Genomic DNA, 27,788 nt, shown 5'->3' with positions numbered 1-27,788 from the left:
AACGCCCTAACCTTTGGAATAGAGATTGATAGGATTGGAATCAACTGGTATAAATACAGATGCAACAAGACAACAACAGACAGAATTCAGAAGACAGAACCTACACGGAGCCTGGAGACAGAAGAACTTCGCTGGAGAGAACATGGCAATAGATCCTGGACTGAACCTGACTATAGAACATGGCAAGAGAACCTGACTAGAACCTGGTGACTGAACCTGGCTGGAGATCTGAAGCAGAACCTCTCTGGAGATCCAGACCAGAACTTGGCTGGAGATCCGGGCTAGAGATCCTGGCTAGGCTGCTGATCAACTGAACGCTGTCTCCATGTCATTCCTTCTTCGCCGACTCCGTCCATGCCTTTGGGAACCCCTGGACCTGCTGGGGTTGAACCCGGCAATATCCCTTGAGTGTTTCCCAGGATAGCCCATCCTCCCTGTGGGACATGCACCTGGGTGTTCTCTGTTTTATGGTCTCTCCCATTCCTACAAACGCCAGTTGGAACTCAGAGGACTTCACAATTCACAAAGGATGTGCTCCACCGTCTCAAACACACAGCTGTGGCTCCCCTTCTGTGAGGGGCTGCAGGTACCCACGTGCCCTGGAGGCACCGCGTGCAGTGACGTGTGCCACGGAACAGCCATGTGCTCCTGGGCAGGTACCTTCTTCCTCACCGCCCAGGTATGGAGCAGACAGCGATGCCTCGGGACGCGTAGGCGCTGCAGAGCCAATCCTCTAGCCGCCAGCCAGACTAGGGCATCTGCAGGAGTTCCTCTGTGTCTGGGCTCAGTCCTTGTTCAAATCATAGTCACTAGTGTCTTTTTATTTTTTCTGGAACAGCCAAAAAAAAAAACTAAACTGAAAGGAATCTTATTTTCATTTTTCCATATAAAGATTCTTGGTATCTGTCTCTTAAATATGTATAGTCCTGGGTGCAGGGAGCATGAGGGGCTCTATTTGCGAGACGGGGCACCTCACAAACACCGCTGCTCGTCTCCAGGATGGACCCACGGCGTCCCTCACCACTTCAGCTTCCCGAGCTTTGCACCTCATTTCTAGAAATTCTTGCTCACACCTGTAAGCAGGCCTGAGCCTCCTGAGCAAAGCTCACCCGGAGAATAACTGTGCTGAGCGTCATGAGAAGATTGCTTTCAGCTTCTAAATGCCGTCCTCTCATTATGTAGCCAGGTTTTTATAACGACAAGTAGAGGCCTGGTGCACGGATTCGTGCACATTGAAAGTAAATTAATTGGAAGGTGGCCGACAGGGCAGGACTGGGCAAGAGGGGCCAGACATGCCCTGGAGCCAACCTCGCATGGACCCTCCCCGGGCAGCCACACCTGGGGTGGTGCTGGGGCTCAAAGGACGTCTGCGGAATGAGTGGGGTCCCTCAGCCTGGCCTGTGGGGATCAGGCCGAAACCGGCTCTCCAACATCCCCCGAGGGGCCCCGGATTGCAAGAGGGCAGGTCTCGGGTGATGCACCCTGGAATCTGGCTCCCTCCTCTCTGGGTCTGGGTGCGTCACCCGGGAACCACAGCTGCCAAGTCACCGCAGCTCGGCAGCTCCTGTGTTGAGCGTCTGCCCCCTGGTGGTCAGTGCGCATCATAGGTACCCTGGCGACGGTCAGATGCTCGCTTAGGCTTTTATATATATATTAGATTCCCAGGCACAACCTTGGTGCTAAGGGTCAGTAAACTCCCTGCTTGCTTTTAAGCGAAGTCCGAAGGCACTTCTAAAGGGTGTTTATTATTTAAAGAAGAATGTCTGCCCTGTGCCAGGGGCCTTTACTGATTATCCCTGAGACCTCCTTAGACTGCAGACTGCAGAGAGGAGGTCAGAGGCACCGGTCTCCGGAGACCTGAGGGAAGTGGGTGGGAACGGAGTGTTTAGCTCCAACGCCAGTCTCCTTCCAGAAACGGCAGTTACTCCCCTGGACCAAGGAATTCAGTCAGCCTAATGCGCTGGGAAGAATCACACAGGCCTCCGTTCCAGTGGTAGCTCCTGCATTTATTTAGTTTGTAACCCTGAGCAAGTTACTTAACCTCTTTGAGCCTCCCTTTCTTCGCACATAAAGAGGGAGCAATCATGCCCGTCTCTTGGCTCACCAGCTCCCACCGTCTGGCAGCCCTACTCTATGTCCCTTGCAAATTCTTCCACATTTCTTACCAGTTATTCAGAATCTTCCTACTGCACCCGTCAGCTTTCTCAGCTGGTGGCCTTGCCTCCTGTTCAACAGCCACCATCGCAAAAGAAGCAGAAGCCTTCAGAGGGAGCCCTCTTACAGCCCTCCAGGTCTCCGTGTGTCTGGATGTTTTCTTTCATCCAAGGCCCACCTTCCCATGGGACTCTTGATCCCATCCTGAACTTCAGATGTCCCCACTCTACCTGGACATCCAGTCAGCGCTAGAACATTCTGAGGCCACTCGCCGTCTCCAGTAGACCCATACAGAGACCCTCGAGCTGCCCCCTGGGCCAGCTCCGCCCCGTCTCTCTCTTCTCCCCTGCAGCCAGCCTTCTGGAACAGAGGGTGCAGAGTCGGGATTGACTGCCCGTGCACCCCTGCTCCAGCCTGGCCCCTTTCTCGTGGCTGTCCTCCGCCCGCCACTCACGCAGCTGATGCCTTCCAGAGTCACCCGTCGCTGTGTCAGGGGCACCAATGACTGCCCCTCTGTCTTCGTAGCGCGTAACAGTTAACCCACCTCTCCTCGTTGAAGTGGTCTGTCCCCTTTGCCTCTGTGACACCACGTTCACGCACTTCCTTCCCGACTGTTCGACAGGGACGTTTCAGTTTGTCCAGTGACTCATCTTCCTCTACCCAATCCGTCACCATGGCTGTTCTCTGGGTTCTGCTCTCTTCAAAGTATGCCCACGCCGGGTTCAAAGTATACCCCACTCCTCTGGCTCCAGCGGCCTTCCGTGTGCTGCGCTGCCGGCTGTGAGCTCCCAGGTCAGTAAGTGCAGCCTAGACCCCGCTCCTCGAGTCCGGACATCAACCCCATGAACCTGACCAGGGAGCTTTGGAACACGTCCCCCCGCTGGCCTCGCCGTGTCTGCAGCTGAACCCACCCCGGCTTTGATCATCGGCTCCTGCACAGCCAGCCGCACCCGAACTCAGTGGCGTCAAAGATCAGTGTGTGGTCGTCTCTCACGGTGCTGCAGATTGACAAGGCAGCTCTTGGGTTTTCGCTTGGGCCTCTCGTGCAGCTGCTTCCAGATGCCAGCGGGCCTCTTTGAGAGCTTCCCTGAGCTGGAGTCCGCGGCAGCCCGTCCTCACTGCTGGCAGTCGCTGCTCCCTGTCGGCTCCGCGGTGGCTGTCGGCTGGAGCACCTGAGCCTGGCCCTCTGTGTGTCTGGGGCTTCTCAGAGCATAGCCGGTGGTTCCGAAGAAGCATGTCCAAGAGGGATCGTTCACAGAAACCGTTTTCTAGGATATTGGACATTCTCGGGTGTCCTTCCATCACATCCTGTCCGTCAGAAAATCCAGTGAGGTCAGCCCAGGTTCATAGAAAGGAGAATTAGCCCGGCAGGCCTGGCTCAGTGGTTGAGTGTCAACCTAGGAACCAGGAGGTCTTGGTTCGATTCCCAGTCAGGACACGTGCCCAGGTTGTGGGCTCCATCCCCAGTGGGTGTTGTGCAGGAGGCAGCTGATCAGTGATTCTCTGTCATCATTGATGTTTCTATCTTGCTCTCTCTCTCCCTTCCTCTCTGAAATCACTAAAAATGTTTTTATAAAAACCTTCCTTTCTTGACTGGGGAAATGGCAAGGGCACATTTTATAAAGGCATGGGGGGTAGACGATGTGGTGGCCATCTCTGGAAAACACTCCAATTGGCCTCTCTTCAGGGCTTTCTGTGTCAACAAGTGGCATCACCATGCACCTGGTTACCTAGGCCAGAAGCTTCACCTCCCACAGTCAGTCAGTCACCGAGTCCTGTCAATTCTAACTCCAAAGTATCTCCCGGATCCCATGGTCTCTCACCTGGATCATAGGAGCCACTTTCCATCTGGAATGTATGTCTTTAGTCTCGCCCATCCATTCTTCAGAGACAAATCTGAGATACCAGTGCCCTGCCTGACCCCCTTCAGTGGCCTAGATTCTGACCTGATGCCTTTGGGTGACTTACAGAGCTCTCCGCGAGTGGCCGTGCATGGCCCTGTGCCATCATTCAGACACAGTGTAGCCGAGAGAGAGACCAGACCACCTGGTTTCATGTCCTTGTTCTGACCGTTAATGCCTTTGTTGCTGGGGACAAGTTCCATCGCCTCTTTGTGCCTGTTTTCTCATCAGTTAGAGTGGTGTTGCGGATTCATTGTAAATACCTAAAATGGTGTGCAGTACCTAGTAAGTGCCCGGAAAATGCCGGTGATGATTCATATTCCTAGTTAATGTATGCCTTCTTCTTCCTGCTCTGTCCTATGATGTTAGCATAGTTACTGGCATGTAATAGGTGCGCAACAAGAATGTGTTGAGTGAGTAAATGAAAATAGCATGACCAAGCGATAGTATATAAAGGGGCCAATGACATGAAGTACATGATGTGCCCTCTATAAAGCAGACACAAAGCAGGTGTCGATGCCGTGTAGTGGGTAAGGAAAGCAGCGCTGCCATCATGGGCTGGCTTTGAGCAAATGACCTTCTCTAGCCTGCTTCTTCATGGCGTAGTGCTGAGATTCAGATCAGGTAATGCATGCAGGCTGCCAGGCAGTGATTGGAACATGACAAGTATTTGATACCTGTCAGTAATTATTAGTTCACTCTTTGTTCTACAAGTCATGATTATGTACTTGTACTTTTGTAGCAAAATTCTTAAGAAGGTAGATCCTTAAATCAGCATCAATAATATCCTCTGAAGCAATCATAGAAATCCCTGTCATTCGTTCTTTCTGTTTTTATTTATTTGGATTTTATGAAAGGAGGCTAATCTTTAATCTTGCTTTGAATGCATAATATTCTTTCATTCTGCATTCATTTACTGAGCATATATAGGGTGTCCCAAAATTCATGCAAGATTTGAATTTTGAATTTTGCATGAGCATTAACAACAACAAAAAATAAAAACCTAATTTTACTTGGTTTATTCAATCAGATTCTAATATCTGTTGCCCTTTGATTTCAATCCCTTCAATTTGATAAGCATTACCAAGTACCAATTATGGCCCAGGAGCAGGGACAATGAAGACCACGGCTTCGCCTATGTGCCAGCAAAGCTGTAGAGGCCATTTACCCGATGTGCTATTCCATACATAACCCTATACTGTATACTTTATGAATCAATAAAAAATTTACGATTTTTAATTATAAACCTGTGTTTTCTATTGAAATTATTTCTTGCGTGAATTTTGGGACACCCTATATTATGTGCCATGTACAGAGCAAGGTTCAGAGAATAGAGCAGTGAAAAAAAGGCAGTCACAATTGTTCCCAAAGCAAGTGAATTTCTAGGCAAGACAGATGTCAAGCAGGCAATCACAGTGTGTTAGAAAATGCACAGCAGGGAAAAGCAGAGGGTGCCATGGCCGGACATCTCAACATTAACTGATATGAAAAAAAAGCGATGAGACAAATGCCAACATTTAGTATATGATAATGTGGGATAGTGTAAGACAAAAGGAAAATCCATAAATTTTGGTTAGTAATAACTTTGGCAAATGACTATATATATATATATATATATATATATATATATATATATATACATACATATATATATACACACACACACATACATACACACACACACACACACACACATATATATATTCTCTTGTATGAGTACAGATTGAAACACTAAATCTATATGTATGTGCATGTGTGTATATCTGTGTGTGATTTATACTGTTTAAACAAAATAATTCAAATTGCTTTTAAATTTTCATTATTGTTCATCGTGTACCAATTTTCTCGAATACTAGACAATTTCAGCAAATTAGAGTTGAGCGAGTGGAAGATTGCCTGTGAACTAAAGCTCTGGGACTAAGGTCTGCAGGACCGTCAAGTTTTATTCGATATTGTTTATAGAACTTGCGGGGTAGACTAGTTATTTAATTAGGTGCCATATTGATTTCTCCCATTAGGCTGTATTTACAAAGCAGTTATGTTTGATCTCACTTCTCTCGTGATGTAATGTGCTGTGTCCGTGTTGGGCCTGTGGTGGTTTAAAGAAGGACTCGATCGCGCAGAGATCTCAGAATCGGTGAATGAATCCAAGGTCAGATCATAGGATTGCAGGGTGGGCTGCGGATTGTAAATGCCTAGCCTGGCTTCCTGCCGGCTTAATTTTCTGTGCCTCCATGGGACTTAAGATATTATCACTTACCCTCTTCAACAACTGAGTTAGACTCTTATAGTTGGATTTCTTCCCTGCCTTTCCATTGTAATCGTTCTACGATTGTTCCCCCACATCATAGGCAGGCAGCAAATGCATGCTATACATGGGAAAATATTTAGTATTTTTTAACTTTCCGTGACCTCTTGGTTCATAGATCGATGCTCAGTCACTGAACCACACCGGCCGAGCCCAAGTACCTTTTCTATGGCCTTGTCTGAAAAACCCCACTTCACTGATGTGTTTCCCTGTAAACTGGGTGTCACATGAGTAAGCAGAGGAAAGGCAGTAGCTCTGTGTACGTGGTCTCTTTATGTTCTCACACTCTGACCACTGTATTTTAAGACATTGAGGCTGTAGTGACACGTGCTTGCTGATGAAAGAGAAAATCACAGTCAGCAGGTGGAAAGATTGCCCGTGGCTCCCACATTCAGGCACAACGGGACGCGGCGGGAAAAACCTTCAAGACGATGCCCTGTTGCGTTTGAAGACGTGGCACATCTCACTCTTACTGGGAAGGCTTTCATTGGTCTGATTCCCAGGCTCCAGGCTTTGAGTGTAGAATAACCACAGGGCACCCAGTTGCCCTATGTGTTTGCCTCCATCCTCCCTCCTTTTTCTCTTGGTGACACCTACAGACAACCTTCCTGTGTCTCCTGTGATCACTCCCAGGCCAGGCTCTGGGGCGGGCGGGGGAGTGATCTCCGTGCGCGGGGAGAGCGCTCTGGGCCCGGCCTCCTTTATTTCCTCGGAAGCCAGAGTTTCTGGGATTCAGGACACGATGAAAGACTTCTGTGCCCGGCCTTTCTCTGAGAGGCCTGACAAGCTCCAGAGGAAGGCTGTGCAAGTGTTTACAGGTTTATCAAACTGTGCCCAAGGCTCGCCCACTGCCAGGCGTGCTGACAGTCAATAAAGAGCACTTGAAGCGCTAGCGGGAGTGGCCGCACTTGGCTCGGCCCCGATTGCCAAGGGCCATGACTTGAAAATCGGCAGCGCATGATTTAAAAAGACAAAGCCCTTCACGGAGCCCCGGTCCCCTGGCATTTGCACCGGCGGCGGCAGCAGGCGTGTCCTGCTCCCCTGAGCTGCCGGAACAGTGGATTTGAGCAGAGAAAGGGCAATGTTGCCCATTTGTCTCCCCATCAGTGATTAGAATGAGAAGTCAGGTCTGCACCCACCCTGTAGAAAAGACAGATTCTAAGACTTTAATTCAAAACACGTTCATTCTAGAAACCAGAACAGTTTGAAGCAAATGGAATTTGATAGGCACTCAAAGATGAGATTTGTATCTCATGGGAAAAGCTAGAATGGATCGCCAAACTTTGAACTATTTGGTTCTTGTGTCCCTAAAACAAAATATGCACACAAATTTAAGTTTGATTTCCTGTGACCATAATACTTTTACATGTCGTACAAAACCTGTTTGCTTCTATATTGAATTTTGCTTGTAACTATTAGTGGCACACACAATGGAAATCAACCTAAGTATTACTTAAATAGGTTAAAGATTTTGATGATCATTAAACATCAAAAGTGGGAAATCCCCCTCTGAGTGAGATATGGGGACTTTTCCAAATAGTGTATGTATTCGTGGATGAATATTACTTATTTACAAGAGCAAAGCAAGATGCAGCATCCACTCTATTCCTCTTCCCTTTATTATAAACATAAACATCAGAGGTCTAGGGACAAAAGGAGCAGGTGGAAAGGGAAGGATGTCTTTAGAGCTGTGCCATTCGATTATGTGAAATCCTTAGTACTCAGATTTCAAAAATCACATTGTGATCTGTTTCCAGAAAGTGTGTGCCACGGTCTACAAGCTGTCAGTTCCACCCCATGTCCTCTTCAGTTTTAGTGAAAGCGAGGAATTGGCACCTGCCTGCTTCCAGGAAGATTCGTCACAGCATTTTCTGAAGCCGTTTCTGGTTCTGTGAGGTGTTCCAGGCTTAGCAGAATGCCACTCATCACACCTTAGTACTTATACTAAGCAGCACCTTGTTTAAACTGGTACACACAGAATCTGGTAGGAAATTGAGCTGTTTTTCATTTACATTCACCTTCGTTATTATAATCCTTTTGGAAGGCTTTGTGTCATGTAACATGCTTTAAATAGCTCTCTTTCATTAGCTCATCTGATCTAGGGAAGTATCTATATGTAATTTACCCGCAGAGCATGTACTCATTCAAACCAAACTTACTTTTGGTTGGAAAGAGTCTGACTTTATATTTTTCAGTTCAAATAAATTAATATACATTTTTCACAAGCATCTCAGTTCTGAATTCCTACTCTAGGTAGATAGTAGATAGATAGATAGGCAGATAGATCAGGAATCTTACACAGTTTACTAACTGGATTAAATGGTGCCTCACTGCCTTTGATATTTCCTACTTTATTGATGTTCTCTTTGCAGTCATGCAGCCCTTCTGAGATGAAAATGATTCTTGGACGCCAGCTGGGGTGGGTGATGCGGGCACTGAACAAAAGTGTATTCCCTCCCTCTTGATCAGCATATTTCAGAATCATGACCAGCCTTCGCACGGCATTTCTTAACTCCACACTTTGACCTGGATAGAAATACGTGTAAGGTGTGGAAAGACCTCACCTTGGACTCATGGTGTCTTGAATAAAGGAGGCTTTGTCAACAAAAACACTTCAAAGCGTGTCTTTGGCACCTGGAAGCTTCGTGCTCCCCGCCAGGGTGCATCGGAAGGTCCTGGGTGTGCAGGAGGCATGTCTTTATGTGCAAAGGAAGTCCATATGTGGGAGTTGTTGAAGTTCTAGAAAGCAATGCCCTTAGAACAGTCTACCGCTCTCCTCACGGCACGTCTCCATGCAGGCTTCAGCCCTCAGCATGTGACTCCACTCGTTTGAGGACTCCTGGACCAATGGCCTCCATGACCCTTGAACTCTGAGATTCTACAATGTTATGATTAGTGAGGCTTTCTCATTGGAGGAAAAAAAAACAATCATTATAACTACTGCCGCCCTACTCAAGCACATGCAATCAACCTTGGTTCTTTTTATTTTTCTTAACAAATGAAAAAGGGCCACCTGTTAAATTAGCTGTGGGACTAGTTGAATAAGGAGATACACTTATTCACAACAGTGGGCAGGCATATTTCAGTGAGAAAGATTTTAAGCTCTCCAAATCAGTAGCTGGAGGAACCCACAAAGCAAAACCCTGACACTCTACAAGTTGGAACTTGATTGCTGTTTTCCAAGCTTGATGTTTTGGGGGGAAATTCTGTGGCTCGCACGTTCATGCTCACCAGCTCTCAGAGCACAGGTATGCCACCAAAGCTACTAAAAACCGGTATGGCGGCAACAGACACTATCAACCCCACAGAGCCCATGCAATCACATTGGCTTTAGATAATAACAATAGAGTTGTTAATAGCAGTAAAGTATGATATTAGCCTTAGAAATATATGAGCTTGATGAATGTGTCCAAATATGAACCATTTCCATATTTAATTATGATTTGTGTACTAACAGATCTTAATGGGGAAAAAGAACTAATACTCCAGTATTTTAAAAATATTTTCATGTGGAAGTCAACCACAAGACAGAACTTACAAGGAGTCTCTTACAAGTTATAGCACAAAGAATATGGTGTTACAGAATTCATGGTTGTTTTCATTTCACAACACTGGTCATTTCTTCACAATAAAAACAGTTATAACTCTGTCCTAAAGTTAAGGCTAAGCAGATGTTTCTGTTTGGTTTAATGGGTGAATAGGTCTGATTTCATGTGAAATAGACAAATGTAAAGCTTAGTAGTTTAAACTAACACTTTTGTTGTAAAAAAAAAGCAAGGATTATTCTTATGACTATATAGAACACACATAGTTCTGGCATCATGTAGACCTTGACCTGATTCTTGACTCTACCACACACTTGGGCCACATAATTTTTTTCTCTGAGCCTTAGTTTGCTCGGCTCAAAATAACATCAACCTCATAGCGTTTTTTGAAATTTCAAACAGATAATAGAGGCGAAACCATTGGGCATGTTGTAGGCTCTCGGTACAGGTTACTTTGACTTCTCTTCTCCCTCCTCCACCATTTCTGTAGAAGCTGATTTATGACAAGTGCAGGTGCCTGTGCAGAAGCATGTAAAGCGAAGAGTAGGCTCCAAAATTTCCTATTTTGTATGAGCAGAGGATGCTATCTGGTTAGATAGGAAGCGGCCATCTCTGGTCTGCGTGGTAGAATTATATTCTCTATCTTTTTATTAATTGTATGTCCTGATTGAGCTAGCATGAATATGCATAACTATTGTAAGAGAAATCTTTAAAATTTTAGTGAGTGATGCATAATGTATAATCTTTGAGTTGATACATGAAAAATTACGATTCCTATAACCCAATTTTTACTCCTGTTCCCTAGAGAATTTTATATTACGAAGTTAGTTCAAGATAAACAGACCCTGATAGCTAAGGAGTTGTTCACTGCCAGGATTATGGACATCGAGGGGAAAGAGAGAGGAGGTGACGGTGTAAATAATGTATTTTTATTAAACTTTCCTGGGCAACCCCTTCCCCCTGCCTCTACCTGGTCATCAGCAGCTGCATCCTAACTGGCTCTCCACTCCCAGGCTCCCCCACTGCTGCCTTCAATGTCCTCAGAGCAGTGACTCCCTTTCCCCCTTAGCCTGGTCACACCTTTAACAAGTCTCCTTTCACTCCAGCTCTCCTTCGCAGCTGGAGAGCCAGGGCACAGTAGTCCAGGCAGAAAACCATCCCAACATTTCCTAGTAATAGCCTCTCCCTCGAACTTCACATACATCTGTCTGTGTGAATGTGTTGTGATCCTCATGGCCATAAACTAGAGATCAACATGCTCATGGGTGATCGCACGGCATGTTCCTTAGTAATACTGAATTCTGTTTCTCCTGATTATACACACACACATACCCGCACACACACACGCATACACACAACACAGGAACAAGCAAGTGCTTTTGCGGCATTGAAATACAATGTACTCATATTAATTCTACTTGAAGTATCTCTTTTTAAAACATGACATTATAGGCATAGTAGTATAATGCTAGTACATATATTTGTATTTTTACCTGCAGGAAAAAGGGTAAAATAACATTATGGAGAGAGATGAAAATACAACATACAAAAAAGTCACTCGCATGAAGAATAAAGACCCAGTTCTGTAACCTGGCCTTCCAGGCCCTTCTCCTTCCAGCCTGACTTCCCATTCCTCCCGTGACAAACCATCTCGGTCTCCCGCTCCTGCAGAACTACCGCGGGCCCAGCGCTTGGTGTAACACAGTCCTCACCGTGGTCCTGCGATTGCATCACTCTCCCCATTTTACAGACGAGGTTTAGTATCTTCCTTCAGGTCACCCAGCTGGTTAGTGAGAGAGCAAGGACTCAAACCCAGGTTTGTCTGACTCCAAAACCGGTTTTCCTACCTGTTGTAGCCACACGGATCCCTGTCTTCAGTAGCAGCCTGACCTGTGCCATGTGACCAGTCTTTATGCGCACTGTAATTCAGAAATCGTGTCCCACATGACCTTCAAAGGTGACCTAGGACTTAACTCATCTGTGCCGTCTCTCAGCCTCCAGCCCACGGTGCTGTCACCTCCTCTGGCCCTCAATCATATGCTACTGTAGATTGTCATCTGTTTGTGGGTGTGTCTCCCCAACCAGGCAACCAGGTGCTTAATGGCAGGAGCCCTGGAAGGCTGCGTAGACTCTTGGACTATATTCCCTCCTGTCACCTGCAGTTCTGCGTCCCTCGTAGACACTCAGAACCTCGGCGTTACAGTAATACTCTTCACAAACAGTCAGAGGACTTTGTGGCGCCATTAAACTAAGATCACTCAGAACTCTCTGATTTGACACTAAGGCCTCTAACTGTTGAATGAACCATTTCTCTGGAGGCCCTTATGTAATAGGTATTGTTTAATATGATGTAATATCTGAAATAACCATCAGATTAATGTTTCAAAAGATAAACTTAATAGTAAGTCAATTTTGTGACTTTAAAAGGACTGAATTGCCCGGCTGGTGCAGCTCAGTGGTTGAGCATCGGCCCAGGAACCAAAAGGTCACCCACCAGTTTGATTCCCAGTCAGGGCACATGCCCGGGTTGCGGGCTCCATTCCCAGTGGGGGGCATGCAGGAAGCAGCCAATCAATAATGTTCCTCTCTCTCATCGATGTTTCCATCTCTCTATCCCTCTCCCTTCCTCTCTCTAAAAATCAATAAAAACATATTTTAAAAAATAAAAAGTAAAAGGACTGAATCAACACAGGATCATCTGCCCAGTTTCATTCTGTTCCTTAGCCTTCACAGCCCCTTTCTGAATGAGAGACGGTGTGGTTTTATTTCTGTTTAAGGAAAATCACAAAACCGCTTCTATCAGCAATCCCCTGAGAATAACTGAGAAAGAACCTCAGCGAGAAGGGGAGGGGGACACCTTATGTAAAAGAGGACTCGGATCTGTCTCCGAAAACCCGGCTTGCAGAGGAGGGGAGATTCCGACAGCCGAGTCTTTGTTCCTACAGGTTGAAGGTCACTGGGAGGGATAATCAAGTGCACCTGCTAAGGCTGAACGTGAATTTGAGGTGAGGGTCAAAAGAAAGAGGGAAAGTTGCAGCAGCTTACGTCAGAAACTTTGTAAGAATTTAAACCTACGCCTCCTTCCCTTCCCCTCCCCATGGTCTTCCCACACGCACCCCCCCCCCCCCGCTTTGTCTGTTTGCCTTCCAGCATCTGATTTCTCACTCAATCTAATAAATAGTTGAGAGGGAACGACTTGAATCAGTGCCATTGATTGGTTCTGTTGTTTGCTTAAGGATTGATTTGAAAATCTCCATAATCCATTCCACCTTAATTTACACTTCAGTATGTTTAGAATGACTGATCACTACCAGGCTTAATCTCTCCCAAGAAATAGCAAGACATATCATTTGCAAGATAATTATGTTTGAAGTGATCAAGAAACACTGTAGGTGTGGAAACAGTTTCCGTAATAGGCATGCCTTGGGGGAAGTCAGAGGATTTTGTCTTAAGTACCTTCAAGAATGTGCTGGTTGAACTCACAGCATCTAACCAAAACGCTTTTAAAGTGAACGTTATATGAGAGTGTTTCATTCTGCGAGGACGATGAACTGTCGGAGCGTCGCGCGCAGAGAACTTTTTGGAAGGCAGGCTGTTTGTGTTCTGTTGCCGCTTTAATTTTTTGTCCTTCGCTGGATCTCTTCCATTCAGGAAAATTGGGCGGATTCACGCAAGAAAATAACACCATAGATTCCGGAGAACTTGATATCGGCCGAAGAGCGGTTCAAGAGGTGCCTCCCGGTGTCTTCTGGAGATCACAGCTCTTTATCGATCAGCCACAGTTTCTGAAATTCAATATCTCTCTTCAGAAGGATGCATTGATTGGAGTGTATGGCCGAAAAGGCTTGCCACCTTCCCATACTCAGGTAAAAGTAGGCTTCGTTGTCAATAAGATGAAACTGCCCGTGTGCATCTTTAAAGTTACTCTGTTTCTTCACTTGAGCTGTTTCACTGTTTGACCACTTTTGTATTGATCCTTTACGGTGAGAAGAATTTCGGATGTAGGGTACATGTGTCTTGAGGTTTTTGAATTAGTAGGAAGAACACCATTTTCTCCCTGGCTTGCTTTAACAGTTATTGATTGATTAAAATGTACCAAAATTTGTGAGCAACTTAATGAATATTGAACATCAGCTCAGCACCTAGTAAAACACCAGGGATTTTTCAAGTGTTTTACAAAGATTCTATGGTATTTTGGGGTGATCTTATTCCTTTCATGTAATAGATGCATTTTTATTTCAAACATGTATTGATTCTATTGAAAATATATTACTTTATTTTTTTTTTTTAATTTATGCCAGATTTGCTCTTAGTAAAGAAATTATTGGGACATAAACATAAATACCATGATATGAATTTCATCAACTCAAGCCATGATTTCTCATCGACACATGATGAACAATGAAATAAAGAGGCAGACAAGCCTCATAGATGACCAAGGATGATCACATGTTTGAGTGTGATACTCAAAACCATTCAAACATTCGTATATCATAGACCCAAAGAACCTTGAAGTCTGTTTGCTTGCATGAAGATCCCTTCCCAATAATGGTCACCGATAGGCACTATCAGTAATTACACAGGCCTGATCATAATCTAGTATTGGTCTGGAGAATGAAACTCCCCGGTCGTCCGGGGGAGCAAGGTGGAGGGTCTCGGGGTGCCATTGAAACAAGCCCCCACAGAACGGTGGGGTGTGGAAGATTGTATTGGCGTGGAGTTGCATTTCTCGTGTCCAAAGTCCCTGTCCCTTAAGCCAGGCCTGGAAAGGGTGCAGCTGGGGTTCCAGCAGAGCCAGGCCCAGGCCAGGGGCCAGAGCTTCTCTTCCATGTTGCAGCCGGTGTGGTTCAGCATTCAGGCCAGAGTAAAGCCCATTAGCCCGGGTGTGGAGCCCCCCATGGCCGTGTGCCACGTGGGCACAAGGGAGAGCTCCCCTGCCACAGGAGTCCCAAGAGGGAGAAGAGAGGGAAATTTAGGAATTTTAATATTCAGGGTTCCAGAGCTTGCATTGGCCACGCCCATCCTGGCCAATTACCTGTTCCCAGGGGTGACTGACAGACGAGCACTTTCCCACGTCACTCAGACCTTACTGGGCAAGTGTCTGTCTGGTCTTCCTTTCCCTCCGTGGCTGTTAAATAATAACCCGGTCATTACAACAGCATCAGTGGCCTGTAAGTGGGAAACTGCGGTTTAAAGGAGGGCCCACTATGTCTAAGAGAAATTATTTAAATTACCATAACTAGGAGCCCAGACTCTTCCCAAGATCAACTGTTCTGTTAGTAAACACAGGAATTCCCAAAATGTAATAGATGGTTAACGAAAATTGACAGTTGGATGAACTTAAAGTTATGCTTGATAGTTTTTCACCCATGGAATTTCATGCTGCGTTTAATTGGACTTATGAAATGAAGACTGGAAGATTTTCATATACTCTTTATATTATGTAACTTTGTGAGAAAGGCTTTTTCTATAACAGAAATTTAAAATAGGAAATTATAAAGAAAAGTTGATCATACACTATTAAAAATTACATATTTTTTAAAAGGTGACCAACAGTATTTGAACATACTTTCTCTGATGTCATTATGGCTCAGGGAAGATGTCATATACATACATAAATACATAGTTGTAAAATTTTTGGATATCATGCTTTGGTGTATTCATTTTTCTGATTTAACATTTTTCCAAATCTAGATGATTGAAGTAAATGTCTTTGATCCTTAGACATAAAAGACTTCCTATTGTATATTAGTATTCAATTTTAAATTTTAAACTACATTTGACTCCCCTTATAGGCGACAGTAACGAGGATGTAATAACCAGGTTTTCTCAAATGGAAGGGGCCTCTGTAACTTCACTTGTAACAGATAGATTGAATGTATAGCAATACTAGAGGCCCGATGCATGAAATTCTTACAAGGAGCTCGGCCCTTGCAGCCTCAGTGGCTGCCTCGGCCCTCATAGTCCCGGCTTCATTCAGAAGGTTGTCTAGACCATTGTTCAGCTGTTCGTCTGGACAGTCTAATTAGCATATTCGCTTTTATTATTATAGATTTCAGTGAGATAGAAAAAGAATAACATTTTAATCATTGCAACCACATACATGACCAAGGTATTTTATAACTCAAGACACATACCTATAAGTTCATCAAGGACACAACAGTGAGTGAGCATGTAACCTATAAATTCCAAAAATAATTTCTAAAAATGATTTTCTACATGCCATGCCTTTCGAAGGTTTATTCAAAGATTTAGGGTGGGCTCTTTGCAAGTGACATGTACCTGTAAGACTAGAGAAGAAAAAGGTGCAGTTTCAGGTTTCTCATCATTCTTCTGGTATTTAAACACAATATGCAGATGTCTACTTTCTCTCCTACCACATGCATGGGTTTAAGTAGGTTACACGCTTTCTTAAGCCCCACAGTTATTAGAGTTCCTTTCTCTGGTTTATTCGAGATCAGCAGAGCCAACATCTATTTCTAACTTCGGCGTTTAATCATGAAATATGCTATAAAGCAGCCCAAATTGAACATTTCTCTGTTTCTGGGGAACATGAAATAAATCAGCCTGAAGGAATGAAAAGTGGCCACTCAGGAGAGTTGCTTGAGTGTTGAAGGTCTTTGTGGTCCTTTAGGAAACTGTCCGTGTGATTGCTGCCGAGGAATCCATGGGCTTCCTTCTCCCTGAAGTCCAGTTCACGCTCCTGGCGGCCGGAGCCCAAGGAGGCAACCTAATGCCCTTCAGTTGGTAGTGCCCTGTCTCGTTTAGGTGCCGTTTGCATGAAGGCTGGTGTAGAGTGGGTGCTGGAGACCTGGGTTCCAAGCACACACCTCCACCCACCTTTTGACCTTGTGGCCTGGAACAAGGCGCTTACCATCTCTGCGCCTTGGGATGTCCCTGTGAAGTGAAAGGAGCAGGTCAGAGGCTCGTGAAATCGCTTCCTCTTCTCTAGTCCAGAGAGCTGCAGCGAGACTAGGCCGCCACCACCCGCGGCTGATTTGAGAACACAGTCAAGTAGTCAGAGGTTCTGAGTTCTCTGCATTATAATAACTGAATTGAGTTAAACCTGTGGACAGCCTGTTCAAACAATGAGCCACCAAGATACCTTTATCAGGTATAAGTGCCGTCTTCATAATCGCTCCCTGAAGTGGTGGAACTGAATCTTGTCCTAAAAGTAGCGTAAGATCTACTGCAGACACACAAAAAAAACCCTTGTCTCCATGTCCTGAACAGGTACACACACAAACCTCAGTCTCTCAAGGTGGCCCATAAGTGATTGCTTTGCGGCCTCAGAACAAAGGTTATTAAATATTTCTATTCTATACAATGTGTTTACTTTCTGTAGAAATGATTGTAGCACTGAGTAGGGAATTTGTCTTTGGGTGGTTGAATAACCGCCTGAAATGCGTGAACTGTGCCGACGGAAGGGCCTGGAACTGAGCAGATACTCAACACCTGTGAGCTACTCCCACCACCACCACCCTCACACCTGGCACTCCAGCCTCACCCTGCTGTTCATAGTGTGATGCCCACAGTGGTATTTTCTGTGATAAAGGTGATCATTCTGAGTGAGGATTTGAGTTAAAACCTAGAATATTCTCCCTTTCTGTTTTTCTTCTACTGTGCTTAATGTCAGTGGACAAGATGTTTCTATGAAATGGGGCCAGGACGAGATAGCTGTTTCTGCCTGTGCCAGGCTGATCAGAGATTTCAACCTGAGGAGGAATGACTGGCTTACTTGAGCTAGAAGCACCTTTGAGAAGTGCCGAATTTTCCTCTGATAATTTTGGAATACAATTCTGGTGAATTTTTTGCAGGTCAAATAGCCACAGTAGTCATTATGTTAATCTTTGTTAAGATATAAATGCACACAAAAAATTTTTAATGTTAATTAAGTTATAGCTTTTTTATATTTCTCCCAGTTAAACTGTACAGTCTTACTACACAGAAAGGTGCTTTTGTATTAAAGTAAAATCTTTACTGAGTCAGAAACTGAATTAGATATTCTAAATTCTGTTCAATAGTGACAGGAGGGTCTGTGATCGGCACAGTGTTTAACTGTGACTCTCAGAATCCCAGCAACTGATTTTATTCCTGTTTGATTGCATTAAGGGATTCATGTAATAACCATTTTTTCAAAATAGAACACTGATGAAATTCCATTTAAGGAGTAGATCTGAAAGTGGAATTTTAATAGCTCACAGGCACAGTACTGTAGCCTTAATGATTGGTATAGATAGTCCTGGAGTGTACTTACACAGAAGCACCTGCCTCCGGAATAAAATGGAAGTAGGTAGGAGGTTCTAGAAACTCAATCTCTCTACTTTTAAGAAAATCCCTCTGCTTTGAAGACACTTATCTAGCAAGTTTATTAAAACCATGTTGGAAAGTCCTTGTGAGGCCTTCCAAAGTCACTGCATTGTCTCGGGTTACACAGTGTTACCCCCTGCTACCACTCACACCCCCCACTGCTCATTATCTTTAAGTTCTCCAGTTAAATCCCAGCTACCCGATGTCCATGATGAATCTTGCTAACACAGAAGTGAAGTGTAATGCTGAGTGACATAATCATAGCATAGTTTGGCCATCCCTTCAGAAGCCCTTCATTGTGTATTTTTGTTGTACTTTTTATTTTGTTAATCCTCACCGGAGGATATTTTTTTCATTGTTTTTTAGAGACAGTAGAAGGGAGGAAGAGAGAGAGAGAGAAGAGAGAAACATCAATGTGAGAGACATCTATTGGTTGCCTCCCACATGCACCCCAACCAGGGCAGGGAATCGAACCTGCAACCCAGGTACATGCCCTTGACCAGGAATCAAATCCGTGACCCTTCAGTGCACTCTAACCACTGAGCAACACCAGCCAGGGCAATTTTTTTTAATTTTTTATTTAGATGTGAAGGCATATTGTTACATGTTTTTGATCGAACCATAGCCATAACCACCGTCAGCGCCCATGCGTGTGTCCGTGATGCTTGGGTGGTTGTGTCGGGTCACTGAGATGGGTGGCGTGTGGGGGAGGACAAGTCGAAGCTCTGAGAAAGTGCCCTTGAGTTCACGGCCCAGCTCAACCACTTTGTGCCCAACATGTACCCTGCCCACGCTCCTGAAGTCTCCCTCTCCTTCCTCTGTGGGGTGTAACATTCACGCCTTCCCAGGAGGGCTGCGGGGGGGGGGGGTACAGAGGAAGTGTTCCGGGGTGCTTGTCACTCCGTGAGTGTGGGCTAGGACACCTTGAGGTTGCCGTGTGGCCGAAGGGAAATGAGGCCGTTGGGTGTGGCATGTGGTAGATTTGTGTTCCGAGCCCCAAACTGCCCACAGCGTCGCCGTGTGTACCAGCCAGATGAACCACATAAATGTGGGAGCCCTGGGGCCCCATCAGGAAAAGCATGCACCACCGGTGTGACTCGGCGGTTGAGTGTCAACCCAGGAAGCAAGAGGTCCTGTGGTTCGATTTCCAGTCGGGGCACATGCCAGGGTTTTGGCTCGATCCCCAGTGGGGGGCGTGCAGGAGGCAGCGGATCGCTGCTTCTCTCCGTGGATGCTTCTATCCCTCTATCCCTCTTCCTTCCTCTCTCTAAAATCAATTAAAAAAAAAATTTTTTTTTAAAGTGTGCAGCGTAAAGGCAACGAGTGTGCACAGTAGGTAGTTTTCCCGTCTCTGTAGACCTCTGCACGGAGCACCTGCCCCCCAAAACATTCGTTTTAAGGCCATATGTATTAGAGCAAAGGAGAGAAGCGGCCACAATTGTAGTGTTTCTGACCACGGAACCATTCTGCTTGTCCCGTCCTCAGTACGACTTTGTCGAGCTCCTGGATGGCAGCAGGTTGATCGCGAGAGAGCGGAACCTTCTGGAATCAGAGCGAGCCGGGCGGCGGGCGCGGTCCGTGAGCCTCCACGAGGCCGGCTTCATCCAGTACCTGGATTCTGGCATCTGGCACCTGGCTTTCTACAACGACGGGAAGAACGCGGAGCAGGTGTCCTTTAACACCATCGTCATAGGTAAGGGTCTTGAGCACCCTTCCCAGGCCGCAGCCTATGCCCCGCACTGGGTAGGAACGCGGTTGGCGTTGCCGACACGGAGTGGTTCCTGGGCTGCGGAAGCCGGCGGTTAGATGTGAGAAACATGTTTGAACTGTTCCTTTCTGAGTATGTGACAGACCATTTGGCACCAGGAGGAGGGATTGTTTGGATGCATCTGGAGGCGGCCTGGGCATCAGGTTAACCCCTGAGAACTCTGCCAGTGAGTGGCAGCCCTTGCCTTGCTATTTAAAAACTCAAGGATCTGCCCGGCTGGTGTGGCTCAGTGGTTGACCGTCGACCTGTGAACCAGGAGGTCACCATTTGATTCCTGGTCGGGGCACATGCTCAGATTGCGGGCTTGATCCCCAGTGGGGGTCGTGCAGGAGGCAGCCAATCAATGATTCTCTCTCCTCATTGATGTTTCTCTCCCGCTCCCCCTCCCGTCTTCTCTGAAATCCATAAAAGTGTATTTTTTGGTAGAGTCAGTAAATAAAAACTCTGGCTCACGCAGCCTGTTTTGGTTACGTGCAGCTAGAATTACCGAAGAGCCGCTGCTCACCTTGGGCCAGGGGCCGGCCACCCAACAAGCACGCCTCCTTTCTCTCTCCCTCAGAGTCCGTGGTGGAATGCCCCCGAAATTGCCATGGAAACGGAGAGTGTGTGTCTGGCACTTGCCATTGTTTCCCGGGATTTCTGGGTCCGGATTGTTCGAGAGGTATGCGAGTGCTGTTGTTTTTCCTTAAGCCTGTGTCCCTAAGCCAGGGCAACAGGGCTGATCCAGGAAGCCACCGAGCCGGGGGCGGGGGGTGGGGGGGGGGGGAGATCTGGTACCCCTGTCCCGGCCCCGCTGCCTCTCGCTCCAGGCCCGCCGGCCCGTGCACCATTGACATGTCCTGCCTGTCCCCCAGCAGCCTGCCCCGTGCTGTGCAGCGGCAACGGGCAGTACTCCAAGGGCCGCTGCCTGTGCTTCAGCGGCTGGAAGGGCACCGAGTGCGACGTGCCCACCACGCAGTGCATCGACCCGCAGTGCGGGGGCCGCGGCATCTGCATCATGGGCTCCTGTGCCTGCAACTCGGGGTACAAAGGCGAGAACTGCGAGGAAGGTAAGCACGTCCGTGCGTGCAGGCGGCCATGGTCGCCCTCGTGAAAAGAAACAGATGAAATGCGTGGCCTTCACGGTGGCCGACAAATCCTTTCGTTTGCCTCCTTATGAAAGCCAGTTTGATTTCCGTACTTGGGGAGCGCTGTTTTTTTTCAGCGTGTGAGCTGATAGAAAGAACTAATACCAGAGGGCCCCTTAGCTCTTTCTCAATCGTGTGAATAACTCTTTTTCTTGTAACGCTGAGAAAGCAAACAAACATTTGTGTCTAGGAACCAAGAGCAGCCTGTTGGATGAGTGGGTTTTTTTTTTTTTACAGATTTTCACATTGATGCCAGTGTTTACATGGGGCATTTGGCATCTCTAGAAAGACATAACTAGTGAACAAAATGACTGTTGAACCGAATAACGAGTGAATGAAAGGACGGGGTCATGAGTTAGTCCCACACTGTGTGTAATGGCGAGAGTCGGATGCTCCACTGAGAAGTGCAGTCGAAGTGTTTTTTCAAAAAGCAGAAAAGCACCATTTCTGGTCTTCAGTCACATTGATTTTATAGATCCACACACACAGAGTAATACAATTAAGTCCCCGGAATTAAATTTTCAGGCCATTGACCCTACAAGTGTAAAGTTCTATTGAGTCCAATTGCTAAATTAAAAGTCGTCATCTAAAGCACATTAAAGTGGATGAAGAGAGATAGAGAGTGTGCCACTCATTTGTTTCTCAAACGGTCCGAGGGGCCAGACAGCAGCCAGCACTTGATGGCCGTGGGTCAGGTCAGCCAGCCCAGGGTTCTTACCGAGAAGCCAGTGCGTGTGACTCCCTGAGGAGGCAGGACAGCGAGCAGTGGGCCGAAGTCCCAGAGCAGGTGTGAGCGATTCATGAAAACTACAGATCCTCGCGAGGCTCGCTTCCCTGAGGGGCGTGCCTCTCCATGCTTTATGGGATGACGCTTTGCGTTTTCAGCAACGAGTTCTGGAAAATGGCAGGCATGTGTTAGAGGGTCCAAAACGTTCATCTAAATTAGGGTGGGATTTCATTCTTTATGTTGCACGCCCTGTGTCTGATGCCTTCTGGATCGGTCACCGAATTGTCCTCTGCTCTTGACACCAGCTGACTGTCTGGACCCTGGCTGTTCGAACCACGGTGTGTGCATCCATGGCGAGTGCCACTGCAACCCGGGCTGGGGCGGAAGCAACTGTGAGATCCTGAAGACCATGTGTCCGGACCAGTGCTCCGGGCACGGGACGTACCTTCAGGAAAGCGGCTCCTGCACCTGCGACCCTAATTGGACCGGCCCAGACTGCTCAAATGGTGAGGTCCCTAAATGCAGCACAACGGCGGGCTTACAACGGTGTAGCTAAAGATTCAGATACTGTAATTTTTTAAAATATACTTTTATCGACTTCTGAGAGAAGGGAGAGAGAGAAAGACATCAATGATGAGAAAGAATCATTGATCGGCTGCCTCCTGCACACCCCCTACTGGGGATTAAGCCAGCAACCCGGGCATGTGCCCTGACCAGGAATCCAACCGTGACCTCCTGGTTCATAGGTCAATGCTCAACCACTGAGCCATACTGGCTGGGCTGAGATATGGCAATTTTAAAGCGCACTTATTAAATTTAATATTTATTTTTATTAAAGTGATTGTTGATAGAAATAAATATTAAACGTAATGAAATTTGTTGTTTTATAGAAAGGGAAGAAACAGGCTTAGTAGTTTGTCATTAAAATTTCTTCTTTAGCAACATCCTAAAGAATAATCTTTCGCTTCTGGAAAGCACTCTCAAGGCCTGTGTACAGCGTGGGGATCTAAGCACATGATCTCATAATGAAGAATCCGCCCTTAAAAATTATGTGACAACCTAAGGCTAAACATGGTTACAGTAAAGGGTATACACCTGTAGGTATTATGACGTATAGAATGGTTCAACACTGAGTATTTAATTATAACACAGGCATATCGGAGATATTGCAGGTTCAGTTCCAGACCACTGCCATAATGCAAATATCGCAATAAAACAGGTTATAATCTTTGGTGGCGGAAGATCTTGCCTTCAATGTATAAAAAATGCAACATCCGTGAAGCGCAATACAATGAGGTCCGCCCGTAATATGGTTATAACAGAAATGGCAGGCAGTCATTTCATCCAATCAGTCAGGTTCTTGGTGAGCGCCCGCTGTGTGCCTGGCACTGTGCTGGGCCGACAGGGACAAACGGGTAATAAATCAGTCCTGCCCTCTAGCGGGGGGACTTTCAGATGTTTGACCTGAGTGACCTACAGTCTTAGCTACCTGTTTACTGTGACCTCGTGTACATATCCGTGCATATGCTCACATCCCTGAAGGAAAAGCTTTCCAACAGCGTACACACACTGATACTTTTTTACAAGCGTATTCTGCTTTTTAAACTCTGATTGCAACCCATGACTTAATTTCATGGCCGCTCATGAGTCACACAGTTTGAAAGGAGGCTGTTCTGGTCTAGAAAATGACCGTGTGAATTGGGGAACTAAGAGGAACACACAGGAAACGCATAGAAACGAGTGCATTCGAGCTCATTGAGTTTCACGTGGAAAGATGTGCGAAATTCAGTCAACACCCAGAGGAATGGTGCCTTGGTGCCCACTGAGAGTTCTCAGAGAGACTTTTACTAATGTGTCTTCCTTTTTTTAAAGGTTGTTGTGAGTGTACGGATGGGGAAGCGTATTTTTTTGACTCAGGAAAAATGTTACAAAGTACATAGGAGCCTGGCCTCTGAAATCAGGCCCGGGGTTCAGATCCAGGTCCTCCTGCTTGGCTCTGTAACCTCAGGCAGTGACTGTAGGCGTCAGTTTATGTGCCTGTAAAATGGACTTCATCATGAGACAGTCTTCGCAGGATGCTGTGGGGGTTCCTTGAATTCTGCCTGTGAGGTACTTAGGTACAGTGCTGAGCCCGTAATGAATTCTACATGTCGCTGCCAGCACCGCTACATTTGCAAAGATCCAACCCTAAGTGTGTCTACAGCCGGGGGACAGTGAGGGCAGGGTGCTCAGAGCGGGAAGTTGGGCTGGGCCCAGTTACGGGGATGCAGTTTGGAAATCATGGTTTAGGTCACGAGGAATGTCCTCGCGGTGAAGATGTGCTCCCACTGATGTGATGAGGACAGTATCTTAGGACCTTGGTGGAGAGATTGTATGTATGTCAGCATCTGAACAGGGAGGCTGCTGACCGTAGACACGGCAGCGAGCTCCCCACAGGGTGAGGTGACGAGAGCATGGATCCGCTTGGAGTTAGCAGAAAAGAAAAGGGTGAATCTGAGGGACTTTGTGCTAGTAAAGGGAAAAGACAGGACTCACTAAGAACACTGAGTGTAGATACTGGTGAGAAGAGCTGAGAGTCTGAAGCAAGGAGATGGGTGTTGCGTGAATGTCTCTAATGAGGCGAGAAAGTTGGGAAGGGCTGAGGCTCAGGGGTCAGCAGGGTGTCACAGCAGCGATGGGGGATACGTGAGAAACAGGTGACGGATTCTGCTCGGATGCTCTAACTCTCTGAGCAAAAGTAAATAATAGAAAGAAAGAAGAAGAAGATTGAGGAGGAGGAGGGAAAGGAAAGGTGGAGGTGGAGGTGGAGGAGAAACTGGAAGAAGAGAGGAACCTGGGCTGGAAAGTGCATGACTCACAGAGCAAGTAACATCCAGGGGGAAGAGGAGCAACAACTGGGACTGGGGGCCGGACTGGAGAGGGCTGGGGCTGTCTCCCTAAAGAGTTTTCCGAAATCATCACCAACCAGCATTATCAAACAGGCACATGGCATTCTTATGTTTTATTTTATTTTTTAAAAAATATTTTTATTGCCCTAACCCAGTGGTCGGCAAACTGCAGCCCCGAGTGTGGCACTTCCACAAAATACCACGTGCAGGCGCGCACATACAGTGCGATTGATACTTCGTAGCCACACACTGAAGGGGCCAATGAGCCGCATGTGGCTCGTGAGCCGCAGGTTGCCTACCACGGCCCTAACCGGTTTGGCTCAGTGGATAGAGCGTCAGCCTGCAGACTGAAGGGTCCCAGGTTCAATTCCAGTCAAGGGCATGTACCTTGGTTGCGGGCACATCCCCAATAGGGAGTGTGTAGGAGGCAGCTGATCGATGTTTCTCTCTCATCAATGTTTCTAACTCTCTATCCCTCTCCCTTCCTCTCCGTAAAAAAATCAATAAAATATATTTTTTTAAAAAAATAGTTTTATTGATTTTAGAGAGGAAGAGAGAGAGAGATAGAAACATCAGTGATGAGAATCATTGATTGGCTTCCTTCTGCACACCCCACACTGGGATTAAGCCCACAACCCACAGAATCTAACCACGACCTCCTGGTTCATAGGTAGACACTCAACCACTGAGCCACACCAGCCGGGCTGCGTGACATTATTTTAAATAACACTCTAACTTGTTCTGTCTTCTAAATATATTTTATAATTACAACAATAAAAATAGGCATTTAGTTATTTCTGTTTTTATTTACATTTCCAGCTTTTAAACAAACAACAAAAAAATGCATCCCACAAAGATATCCACTTAAAGTTTATAGATAGATGAAATCACTTGTACAGTAAAACTATTAGTTTGGGTCCTTTATGCCACAGTCAGCAAAACAGGCATGATAATCCTAGTTTTAAATAATATTTGCTTGAAATATCATCCTTCTAATTTGTTTCCCACAATCATTCAAGGAGGAGAGAAATAACATAATAGCCCTTTTTTGTTTCATATAAAGTTAACATTACCTGAATTATTTGATAAAGGGCTGTTTGTAATTTATAGTAAACAGCTCAAAAGGTAATTCAGTCTTCTTCATAAAATGATATTGCTATGAGAAGCAAAAAAAGATGTAAGCGTTCATCAAAATATAAATTGGCTGCCACAATCGCATATCATTATTTTGCATATTTAGACTAATTGTTGTGCTGATGTAATTATGTTGCTATTGGAAAATCTAATTTTTTCGCTGTACAAAATGACTTCATCCTATTCGTCTCTGTGTCTTCAGTGCAAAGCAGAAACTTAGCATGTATTAAACGCTCTCATTACATAGAGCTGAATAATGAGAGCAGTCCTGTTCTTTGGAGGAGAGTGAGCACTGAATAAACTTTTCTGTTAGTGGCAAAAAAATAAGAAAAGAAAAAGCAGAAAACTCACTTAGAATTATTAGTAAGGGTCTCAACTATGCATATACACATCCTGGGAAAGTATCTGGAATCATGTGCCTCAAATGGAGCTGCATGTTGCACAGTTCCCACTGGAAGCTTGCGAAAACGCTGTTGATTTACCTTTGTGACAAAGCTAACTAGCAGCATAATTCTGAACGTCTCACCGAATCCTAAGGCAAGGCACTTTCCCAGCTGCCCCTTCTGCTGCTGCGGAAATGACCTTCCGGCACCGAAGTTCAACAAGAGTTTACCCCCAAAGAAACATCTGGTTAAAGCTGCTAGACGAGAAGAAAGGAATTCTTTCCCTCAGAAAGTTTATGGGTTTGAAAGCAATAGAACTCGCCTCTATCTTCATCAGCAGTTTGCCCATTAATTAGCCCTTCAATTCCACTTCAATTAAATTAACTCTAATTAATAAGTTCATTACAAAGATCGACGCACCTTGCTCAGAGCTAGTGTGCTAAACGCTGATAAACACCTTGGCCCTAATGAAACATTGATTCGATGGAAGGACAACAGGACCTCGGAAAGGAACCCCTGTCTTCTGGCGCTTGGTTGACGTTCTGTTCCTCTGAAGTTAATCAAACCATCTAGATCTCTTAATCAAAAATTTAATTCCAATGAGCAAGGAAGCGCAGCACGTAAGAAACACGGCCCGCTGTCTTCCAGCTCGCAGTCCTGGCGGTTGTTTGTAAGAAGTGTTCCGCCGCCGGCCGGTGCAGGGGTTGAGACTCTGCAGTCTGTGAGACAGAGGAGGGCGTGGCTGAGAAACGTCATTTGGGCGGTGAATGGGGAGCACGGGGCCCTGTGACTGTGCACCCAGTTACCATCTTTTAGTCGAAAAAGAGTGCGGTAGTGCATTTTCTCTGTGTTCGAAATGATGTCAGGGTTTTGGCGATCAGCATGTTTATTGCAAGAAAGTCAAAACTAAAGGATGGTTTTTCAATCTTAGAAAAGAGTGACAGTTAACTTTATTTAACTTTCTCTGTAGACAGTAGAAAATAAAACGCACTTCCATGTTGTCTCTCTCTCTCCCTCAATTGGATCCTATAAAAGAAAGCTTTTTAAGAAAAGAAAAAAAGTAATTCTGTACCTGAATTCTTTTTAAAGACCTAACCTATGATTATAGTAGTTGTTGTTGTTGTTTTTCATTTTGCCTGGGGTGTGTGTGTTTTTGGGGGGGTGGTCATATTTTTTGTTAATCCTCACCTGAGGATAACCTTTCCATTGCTTTTCAGAGAGAGTGGAAGGGAGGGAAGGGGAGAGAGAGAAACATCCATGTGAGAGGCACATGGATTGGTTGCCTCCTGCACATGCCCCAAACAGGAGCGGGGAGTGACCCTGCAACCCAGGTACACGGCCTTTATTGAAAACGAACCCGAGACCCTCGGTGCTCGGGCTGACACTCTAACCACTGAGCAGCACCGGCCAGGGCCAATTACAGTTTTTAAGTCCTTTGGTCTCTTGTGCTCCGTTCAGCAGTTCCAGTCATGGGAAGCCTTGTTTCTGAGCTGGCACAGTCAGTAGTTATGTGATTAACCTGGTTTTCCGCGGTGGTTCTGCG

General features: G+C 46.0%; 1 protein-coding gene across 7 annotated transcripts in view; it reads left to right on the top strand.

The window, feature by feature from the left end:
• Window positions 1-27,788, top strand: part of TENM3 (teneurin transmembrane protein 3) — a 584,034-nt gene that overhangs the window by 466,639 nt on the left and 89,607 nt on the right. For 6 of the 7 annotated variants that reach the window (XM_059685788.1, XM_059685787.1, XM_059685786.1 and 3 more), the window contains 5 exons: window positions 13,560-13,774; window positions 19,704-19,911; window positions 20,546-20,647; window positions 20,841-21,035; window positions 22,146-22,346. In XM_059685788.1, coding sequence (XP_059541771.1) covers window positions 13,560-13,774; window positions 19,704-19,911; window positions 20,546-20,647; window positions 20,841-21,035; window positions 22,146-22,346 — 921 coding nt within the window. The remainder of the gene's footprint in view (window positions 1-13,559; window positions 13,775-19,703; window positions 19,912-20,545; window positions 20,648-20,840; window positions 21,036-22,145; window positions 22,347-27,788) is intronic. The other variant, XM_059685785.1, reaches the window with a different exon arrangement.

The sequence above is a fragment of the Myotis daubentonii genome, chromosome 2 (assembly GCF_963259705.1).
Source record: "Myotis daubentonii chromosome 2, mMyoDau2.1, whole genome shotgun sequence".
Lineage (NCBI taxonomy): Eukaryota > Metazoa > Chordata > Mammalia > Chiroptera > Vespertilionidae > Myotis > Myotis daubentonii.
Note: the sequence above shows the minus strand (reverse complement) of the source record. Positions and strands in the feature narration are given on the sequence as shown.